The sequence below is a fragment of the Bufo bufo genome, chromosome 10 (assembly GCF_905171765.1).
Source record: "Bufo bufo chromosome 10, aBufBuf1.1, whole genome shotgun sequence".
NCBI lineage: Eukaryota > Metazoa > Chordata > Amphibia > Anura > Bufonidae > Bufo > Bufo bufo.
The window spans coordinates 85,256,259-85,266,703 of NC_053398.1; the positions used below are offsets into that span (position 1 = coordinate 85,256,259).

General features: G+C 42.5%; 1 protein-coding gene across 1 annotated transcript; it reads right to left on the minus strand.

Annotated features, from left to right (window-relative positions):
* Nucleotides 1-960: 960 nt before the first annotated feature.
* Nucleotides 961-6,859, minus strand: LOC120980483 (chymotrypsinogen A-like). The gene is made up of 7 exons (XM_040409622.1): nucleotides 6,808-6,859; nucleotides 6,617-6,720; nucleotides 4,548-4,627; nucleotides 3,960-4,038; nucleotides 3,679-3,859; nucleotides 3,363-3,496; nucleotides 961-1,168 (listed from the first exon to the last, which is right to left on the minus strand). Exons 1-7 carry the CDS (start codon nucleotides 6,857-6,859, stop codon nucleotides 1,007-1,009), a joined length of 792 nt encoding a protein of 263 aa, XP_040265556.1. The 3' UTR covers nucleotides 961-1,006.
* Nucleotides 6,860-10,445: the final 3,586 nt, after the last annotated feature.

The window sequence follows — 10,445 nt, forward strand, 5'->3', positions numbered from 1 at the left end:
ATGCAGACTGATTCTCTGCTGACATGAAGCCAGATTCTCTGTTACGGGACCTCTCTCCTCTGCCTGGGTGCCGGGGCCTGAATATATGACAATGGACTGTTACAGTGGTGGGTGACGTGAAGCCAGATTCTCTGCTATGGCATGGAGAGACTGATTCTCTGCTGACGTGAAGCCAGATTCTCTGCTTTGGGACCTCTCTCCAATTGATATTGGTTAATTTTTATTTATTTTTATTTTAATTCATTTCCCTATCCACATTTGTTTGCAGGGGATTTACCTACATGTTGCTGCCTTTTGCAGCCCTCTAGCTCTTTCCTGGGCTGTTTTACAGCCTTTTTAGTGCCGAAAAGTTCGGGTCCCCATTGACTTCAATGGGGTTCGGGTTCGGGACGAAGTTCGGGTCGGGTTCGGATCCCGAACCCGAACATTTCCGGGAAGTTCGGCCGAACTTCTCGAACCCGAACATCCAGGTGTTCGCTCAACTCTAGTTGTATTAATAAACCATTTCCTACTCGCATTTTTTGCCCCCTTTATTGGCCTACCCTCGTTAAGTGGCTAAGGGCGCACCACTAGCCTACCTAGTTAGATTAGGTATCAGGACTCGCTTGCCAGGCTTCGTGCCGTAGCCAGGACCACAAATCTAGCAGGCTGAATTTCAGCCTGCATTTGTGGGAGGGGCGTAGGGGACTTTATAAGCCCCGCCGCCCCGCACATGGGGTGCGCATCCTCTCTCGCCCCATCCTCCCGGCCCTTCTTTAATACATCTACTTCAGGGTATGCCCCCTTTATTGGCCTACCCTCGTTACGTGGCTAAGGGCACACTACTAGCCTACCTAGTTAGATTAGGTATCATGACTCGCATGCCAGGCTTCGCGCCGTAGCCAGGACCACAAATAAAATAAGGTGTCTGGAGGTAAAACATGATAGTGTCAATTTAAAAAAGCAACCAACTGTTATTTGATATTAAAGATATTTTATTAACAGTACATATGTAATATTTAAGTATTTAGTTAGCTGCAACAGTCTGATCCAACCAGGATCTGAGAGCTGTAACTCTAGCATAAACTCCAGGACTTGAGGTAGAGCAGGTAGAGCTTCCCCAGGACACAATGCCAGCCAAGGTCCAAGCCCCATTTCTTTGGCATACAAGAGGTCCACCAGAGTCACCCTGAAAATCAAAAGAAAAGAAATGTGTATGTATATGTTACAGGTAATGCATGAAACCAAGCATTGCATAAAATTATACAAGTATTCATTCATAGTATAAAATATTCCCTTCCAAAGGTTGTAGCACAGCAACAGCGCCATAAAATCAGCCCCTACAGTGACAATGCCATAACACAAGTGTGGTCTGTTTCTCTAGTTTTTCAGGAAGAAAGTTCTGTTCTGCTATTTTATAAGAACCAGTGTAGTTTATTGACGACATTTGCATTTCTTAACCCCTAAGTGACTAGCCTATTTTGGGCCTTGCTGACCAAGCATTTTTATTCTTTTTTTCGTTGTCACCTTCCAAGAGCTATAACTTTTTTTATATTTCTGTCTATGTAGCTGTATGAGGGCTTGTTTTTGCAGGACAAGTTTTAGTTTTTATGGTGCTATTTTGGGGTACACATAACTTTCTGATTAACTTTTACTAACCTTTTTTGCATTTCGTTTCATTTCTAGACTTTCTTGTTGCAACAATTGAAGACAATAATGGTCTATTTCTCTTGTTTTATTAGTAACAAAGGGGGGCATTTATTATACTGAAATACGCCTATATTAGGCCCATCTCATTCATCATTTTTAACGCCTGTTTTAGGCGTAGAAAAAGGTCTACATGTAAGACAGCTTAGAACTGGTGGAGGAACCGCAAAAGTTATGAAGAGGCGTCTCTTCATAACTTTGGTGGAGCCACCGCCAGTTTAGGGCTTTATTAAGACAGGTGTCTAAAATGCCAGTCTTATTAAATGTGCCCCAAAGTTCTATTCTACCACTATTTTATGAGAGGTGTAGTTTATTAGCATTTTGCATTGCTTTATTTCATGTTTACATCAATATACTGTAGGCAAATAGTTAATACTTGTTTACATTTCATTTAACACTTTGCCTAAAAGAGTTCTTGTCATTCTATATATTGCCTAGGCAAAGTATATAAAAGACTGAAATAACACAGACATTTCATAGTTTGCCTAAATACTTTAGGCATTCTCTAGAATGCCTAGCAGGGGCATAGCTAAAAGCTCATGGGCCCTGGTGCAAGAGTTCAGCTTGGGCCCCCGTCCCTTAGTGCTTGTTGGCAAGAGGCAGGGGAGCAGATATCCTTCCTGTTGCCTGAGGCAAACATTGAAAGGGCACCCCCCCATGCCAAATTCTTAACCGAACCCCTTCCCTCCAGCCAGAGGTGTAAATTGACCAGTATGCACTTTCTATAATGCCAGTGTCTTATGAGGCACAAGGGTCTTTGGGCCCCCTCAGGCTCCTGGGCCCGGTAGCGACTGCTACCTCTGCACCCCCTAGAGCTACGCCCCTGATGCCTAGGAATTTTATACAATACCTGCATTTCATTTTCATATACTGCAGGAGATAACGTGTGTGTGTGTGTGAATATATATATATACATATACACAAGCAAGATGGCTTATGTTAATGCAGTATGTTTAGAGATTTATCAAACACAGGTAGTCATATTCAATAGTTATATTTGTTTCCTGAATTCATACAGTATATCCATGACCCATACACCACAATCAGCCATAACATTAACTTCACTGACTGCTAAAGTGAATTGTCAAAGAGTGGGATATACAGTATAAGGAGCAATTCTAGGCTCCTTGATGTTCAAAAGGAATAAATGGTAGCCCATCTGTTCTGATCCCACAAAAGTGCAACAAAAGTACTGTAGCACAAATTACTGAAAAACGTTCATGCTAGCTACTATATGATAGAAAGGTGTCACGGTACATCCCAAATGCTATATCCAGAAACCAGAGTATCCATTCTGACCCCTTTATACCACCAAAAGTGCTTACAAAAGCCATGTGAGCATCAGAATTGGATCGTGGAGCAATGGAAGAAGATGGCCTGGTCTAATGAATCTCATTTTCTTTCACATAATGTGAATGGTCAGAGCATTTATGTATGGCTCAATGTAAATGAAGTGTTCATTATAGTTGAACTGATGTTAGCAGTTTAATAATTACTAAGAAACTGAAAATAATTGAGGCATGTCATCAGTTACCATGTCTGGGAATGCACAGAAAGGTGTCAGTAATACAGTTAGTTTAAATGTTATTGATGTCCCTTACATTTGCCTGCAGTAATGTAAATACTTTCCATTAAGACAATAGACAGAAAATAACTAGAATTATGTCATGTCCTACCATGCAGGAGGAGGCCCCAGATGCTCCAGCGCAGACCATGGTGCTAAGGATTTTAGATCCCCAGTATCTCTGACAGTCTGTGTTGGTCAGAAGAGGCAAAGCGACCTGCTGCAGTTTGCTTGGAGTAGTTTGTGCTAAAAGACAAAGCTCAAATTAATGTCTTTTATATACTGTACATTATTTATCCAGAATTCTGGAGAACAAAGCGAGGTCATGTTCTACTGCACTCTGCTTGGTATAAAAAGGTTGCACATTATGCAATATGCGAACCTACATACTCCTACAGAATAACACATACGGTATTACATTTTCTTACATGCAGCATTTACATAGCCCCATCCAGTAGTAACACATCTCTCTCCTCCATTGAATACATCAACGCTAGCAGCAACGCACACAGGGGAGACCCGGCTGTCGAATGTAGCAGCACTGGTGAGCTTCACGAGAGTGATATCATTTGCAATGGTAAAGGAGCTGTAGCTGGGGTGTCTGAAGACCTGTTAAATAACATATGCCATAAAAATACTATTTATAAAATGTCATTTATAGGAAAAGGTCCACAAACTTGAAGAACATGCTTCCCATGTTTCTGCTTACCCTGGAAATGGTCTTGGTTTGAATAGGCTCAGCAGAGGAGGAACGGTCAAATTCACCCAGAATGACACGGTGGGAGGTTCTATGTATCAAACAGGTACAACTATTTTAGCTGCTTCAATAAGATTTATTGTAAACATTAATGAAATCTACAAAGATATTCCATGGAATAGAATAGTCATAATACCTATGTAAGAATTCAAAGGTACCCAACAATCGACATTTACAGGAGGGCAATTACTGTAGAATGAAAATTCTTTCTGACATCGAAACAGTAATTGTTCCTGTAAATTTGCTGACTGTGGAAATGCTGCTGCTACTGCACTTTTTGAATGTATGGATATTTTTGATGTACATCAATTGTTTCCATTATGTGAGAATCCATTTTTTAAATATACCATACACATAGATACTAAAAGATAGCATGCTGAATGGCATAATACCTCGGTAGGGTACCATTGGCATCTTTATTCTGACAACTTGTGGGGGTTCCAGCTCATATATATCCATCAATTCTGTCTTCTCCATGGATTAATATAATTTCAAAAGAGCTACACTAAACAATCATTTATAGTTTTATAAATTGCTTACGTGACACCGCAGTGGGCAGCAGTGACCACCCAGAGACTGTTGATCAGAGAACCACCACAGAAGTGGAATCCAGTGTAGTCCTGTAGATATATCAAACCATCAAATCAATGTAAAGCTTTACCACCAAGCTAAATATACTATTTACGCTAATTCCCTAAATTTCAAAAATACCAGTATATATAGAGTATAGTAAAAAGAAAAAAGTACGTCCAAGTGATCTTCAGGGAGAAAACATCCAATAGTCCTAAAAGGAGGTGAAGTCTGCTAGTTTGGGACTATTGCACATCTGATGTTACTGTACATACAATGCATTCAGGAAGTCTTAAAGGGTTTCTGTCACCAGGATTCACCCTTTTAAACTGGCTGACATTAGCGATGTGCTAATGTCAGCTAAACCTAACTCTCCTAATCTCATGCTTATTGGTGCCCCAGTTATAGCTACATCAGTATACTATGGGGCACATTTATTAAGACTGGCGTTTTAAAACACCGGTCTTAATAAAGGCCTAAACTGGCGGTGGATCCACCAAAGTTATGAAGAGGCGCAGGGCTCTCTATAACTTTAGCGCATCCAGCTCCCGTTCTAAATGTAAGACAGCAAGGAAGCTGTCTTACATTTAGGCCTTTTCTATGCCCGCCTGCCCATCTCCTTCCCACGCCACACCCACAATTTTAGACTTAGCGTGAGTGGGGCGAAGTCGCAGATAATGGCTCAACTAACCGCTGTGCCGCTATCGGCGTCTGAAAAAAAACACCTAATATAGGAGTATTTCAGCATGATAAATGACCCCCTATGTTTTTAAACCCCTTTTCAATTTTAGAATGAATGTTGCTTTATAATAAATATTTAAAGGGAGTCTGTCACCAGATTTTGACCTTATAGACCGCTTACATAGCGCTCTAGCATAGCGGTCTATGATTCTAATGGTACCTTTGATGTTTGCTTGTGAAGTTCCCCCAAGGCAAAAACTGACTTTTATTCATATGTAAATTAGGGCTCGCAAGTGCCCAGGGGCAGCGTTCACCTCGTTGGAGCCCAGGCTGTTCTGCCTCTTTTCGTCATATCCCCGCCCCAGCCTCTTCCTCTGCCCGCCCCGCTCTTCCTTTGCGTCCTCCTTCTCTGCAGCGAGATCCCGCGCCTGCGCTATCCTTTGCTTGGTCGGGGCATGCGCACTGCGATGCCCATTGTGGGTGTCTCTGGTCCGCCTCCTAGTCGCTGTTTCTCGCCGTTGGCCGGCGCATGCGTAGTAGCTACTGCGATGCCGTGCCCACAATGGATAGTGCAGGCGCGGGATCTCGCTGCAGAGAAGGAGGACGCAAAGGAAGAGCGGGGCGGGCAGAGGAAGAGGCTGGGGCGGGGATATGACGAAAAGAGGCAGAACAGCCTGGGCTCCAACGAGGTGAGCGCCGCCCTGGGCACTTGCGAGCCCTAATTTACATATGAATAAAAGTCAGTTTTTGCCTTGGGGGAACTTCACAAGCAAACATCAAAGGTACCATTAGAATCATAGACCGCTATGCTAGAGCGCTATGTAAGCGGTCTATTAGGTCAAAATCTGGTGACAGGACTTCTAAAAGGATGCTGACGTGATAAACGTGTCCCAAATGTATAGACAATTTATTTTAGTTTATGGCTAAGTTGAATTAACAATGTACAAGCTCATTCTGACATCTGTGTAGGTGTTCATGCTTAGGTAGCCAACACAAATCCAATCACAGTCCCTTTCAATAACCAATTATGTAATATTTGCACATTAATATGTTATTGCACTGAAGGCATTTAGAGGGTCATGATAAAATTGTTGTAAAGTAGAACTGTAAAAGTAGATTCCACCTTTCATTTTTGACAGCTCCTTTGGAAAATGAAAGGTGGAATCTGATTGGTTGATATGGGCAACTTGCCAGTTCTACTTTACACCAGTTTGATAAATGACCCCCTTAGTCTATACAGCTTTACAACATATGCAAAACTTTAACTCTAAGCTCAAGTTATGGGCATATTGAAGGTCTGTTCAGTGAGAAGATTAAAATTAGTAAGCATTATAGTTAGTATAATCATAGTACTGTACCTGCAGAGACACCTGCCATGGCCATGAACCAGAAACTGCATTTTCACCATTCACAACCCTGGCATAACCAGAAACGATGGGCTTAATGCTTGGCACACCACAACCTGAGGAATAAGCGCATAATAATAGGTATAATGTAAGGAAACAGTGATCTCCATTAAATACTATAATACTGACGTGACTCTACCTACCGTAGGTACCCCCTAGCAGGGCAAGGCAGGACAAAATCCACAAAAATGCCATAGTGATTAAGTGAGCATGATCAGGTTTCGTGCAGTTTATATCCCCTCAAGCAGCCAATCAAACAGCAGTCAACATGCGATAAGAGTAGCAATAGTGTTATCAGTGTTACCTTGAAGTGCCGGAATATTGAAAATGTGAACACATGACGTAGAGGAAAATTTGTGTGGGAGAAACAGATGATAGAAGAAAAGCTCAGCTGGTTTTCTTCCTGCATACAACTGCTACTTTCACACTAGCGTTCGGGTGTCCGCTCGTGCGCTCCGTTTGAAGGGGCTCACGAGCGGCCCCGAACGCATCCGTCTGGCCCCAATGCATTCTCAGTGGAGGCGGATCCACTGAGAATGCATCCGCCTGCCAGCGCTCAGCCTCCGCTCCGCTCAGTGAGCGAACACCTGAACGCTGCTTGCAGCGTTCGGGTGTCCGCCTGGCCGTGCGAAGGCGAGCGGATCCGTCCACACTTACAATGTAAGTCAATGGGGACGGATCCGTTTGAAGATGACACAATATGGCTCAATCTTCAAACGGATCCGTCCCCCATTGACTTTCAATGTAAAGTCTGAACGGATCCGTTTGCATTATCATGAACAAAAAAAAAAAAAAAAAAAAATTTTTTTTTTTGTTCATGGTAATGCAAACGGATCCGTTCTGAACGGATCCAAGCGTTTGCATTATAGGTGCGGATCCGTCTGTGCAGATACCAGACGGATCCGCACCTAACGCAGGTGTGAAAGTAGTTAGCCATTAAAGGTAATCTGTACCCAGGTTCATGAATCCCAATATGAGGCAGGCTTGGACTGGCCATTAAAGGCACCAGTAGATACCTGTGAATACCATGGTGGTCCCCAAAACAAGAAGCGGGTTTCACTTTTTGACAAAAGCACCTGCCAATTCAGCCACTATTCATCCCCATACAACATCCCACAAATGTCGGTCATGACATCTCGATGCAGACAGACATGACAACGCCATTGCACCGCTGAGACCTGGCATAGAAAGTTGTGAAGACCTCCTGCACCGTCCACCAGGAAACACATGTTGCAGGCCTGTATTGTAGATGGTAGCATGGAGCGGGACTGAGGTACTTATTTTTTATTTTTTCTAATGTTACTACTGGGGACAGTGCAGAGGATGGGGGACATTGCAAACGCTGGGGACACTATAGTGGGCATTATAACACAGGGGACACTACTGGTGGACATTAAATATACTGGGGCCATTATAAGTACTGATGGAACAACAAGGGGGCAATTATAAATACTGGGGGCATTATAAATATTGGGGCACTAAACACTGAGAGCACTATTGGGTGACGTTAACTATACTATTATAAATACTGGGGGCACTACTGGGGGACATAAAACATACTAGGGGCACTACTGGGGCCATTATACAGACTGGGGACATTAAGTACTGAGGGTCATCAAACATACTAGGGACACTATTGGGGTATTATAAATACTAGGGCACCAATGGGAGGCATTAACCCTTTCTAACCCAGAGGTTTTTTTCACTTTGTGTTTTCATTTTTCGCTCCCCGCCTTTCTCTGTTCTCAGTCGTATAAGGGCTTATCTTTTGTGGGACAAGTTGTACTTTCCAACGCCACCATAGAATGTAGTGGGAAGTGTGAAAAAATTCTCCAAAGGTGGTGATTTTTATTTTTTTAACGGCATTCATTATTCGGTATAACTGACTTGTGATCTTCATTCTCCAAGTCAGTATGAATCCGGCGATACCACATATGTATAATTTTCCTGGCGTTTTGATGCCTGAAAACAAAAATATTTTTTGAAAAAAATATAAAAAAAAAAAAAATAATTGCGATGTGTACTTTTCAGTTATACCATTCTGGAACGTGTACAGCTTTTTAATCAATTTTTAATTTTTTGTGGGAGAAAAAGCTACCAAAAATGGAAAATCGCCCATTTTGACCCTTTTTTTTGTTTTTCCTTTCGCCTCCTTTCGTATGGGATTAATACATTTATATTCTGATAGTATGGGCATTTACGCATGCAGCAACATCTATGATGTGTATCTTTTTATTTTTTTTACATTTTTTATTCTCATTTTGTAGAAAGGGGGTGATTTGAACTTTTCTATTTTTTTTATTTTTCTATAGGGAACTATAACAATCAACAACTTGATTGCTATTATCAATGTACTTGCATCGGAGTCTATGATGATTTTACTACTTTCCTATGGAGCCCTATTACAGGCAAGGGCTCCATAGGAAATACTATGCAGCAGCCTCCTGTCATTCACAAAGACAGAGGCTGCTGAACACAAGCTCCGGCTCCTATGATCGCCACACGGGGGAGTCGGAGCATAACGGCTCAGGTTTTCAGCTTGCTTAGATGCCGTGGTCAGGTTTGACCACAGCATCTGAGGGGTTAAATGTCCACAATCGGCATTACCGGCTGTCAAGGACATGGGCCGCCAGTGTCTGCTGTAGGAAACAGCAGGCACTGGGTTGCTATGGCGCCCGCTCCACTCGGGAGCGGGCTCCATCTTTAAAGACCCGACATGTGACGTAATAGTATGTCACATGTCGGGAAGGGGTTAAAAATATGGGGGGATATACAGGAAGGCATTAAATACTGGGGGAACTACTGTGGGCCCTTACAAATACTGGCTGCACTTCAGGGGACCATTATAAATACTGGAGCATTATTATTATTTTTGGAAACAATAGGTGAGGACACTACTACTAATAGGGGCACTCTCGAGGAACATTATCACTGTAGGGTGCAGTATTACTAATGAGGACATTCTGGGAGAGACATTACTATTGATGGGACTTTTGGGAGCACTTTGGGGACTATCTGTATGGCATTATTTCATAAGTAGAGTATTTGGGAGCACAGTGGACACAATTGTAGGAGTAGGAGCAGTACAGTATGTAGTACAGTTGGGGCACCAAGAGGGGGAGGATTATGAAAAAGTGAGTGGCAAACTCTGCAAAGACAATACTTCATTAAACCACTTCATTAAACCACAAGGGAAGGTTAAATTAGTAGAAAATATTTTTTTTTCTAGTTTTCTGCTATGTAAACCTGCGTCTTATAGTCAGGTACATCCTATAGTCAAGAAAATACAGTATATATGTGGGCCAATAGAAAGGGACTTGACACCTATTTATACTGTAAAAGGACACTGTGGCCGTCACTCACCAGCTGGGAGAATGATACTCCACCATGCACTAACCAGTGTAGCAGAGAGTGGCTCCTGCTGCACTCAGAGTCAGTACCCATATCGAAGAGTTATACAGGAATGTACAGCATGATGTAGGCAGTACCAGGTTGGAGGGAGAGAAAGAAATCTTCTCATCCAAACTCACTCCACTGTGCCCTGCACTCAGCAGTGTAGAGGAGAGCAGCTCCCGCTATGGTAACTTGCACATTTGGCGTAGCTGCTCCTGCTTCACCAATCTGTGGTCATCCGCTCCTGCTGCATTCAGAGCCCACATGGAATCACTGTACAGGGCTACAGTACAGACCAAAAGTTTGGACACACCTTCTCATTCAAAGAGTTTTCTTTATTTTCATGACTATGAAGGCATCAAAACTATAAATTAACACATGTGGAATT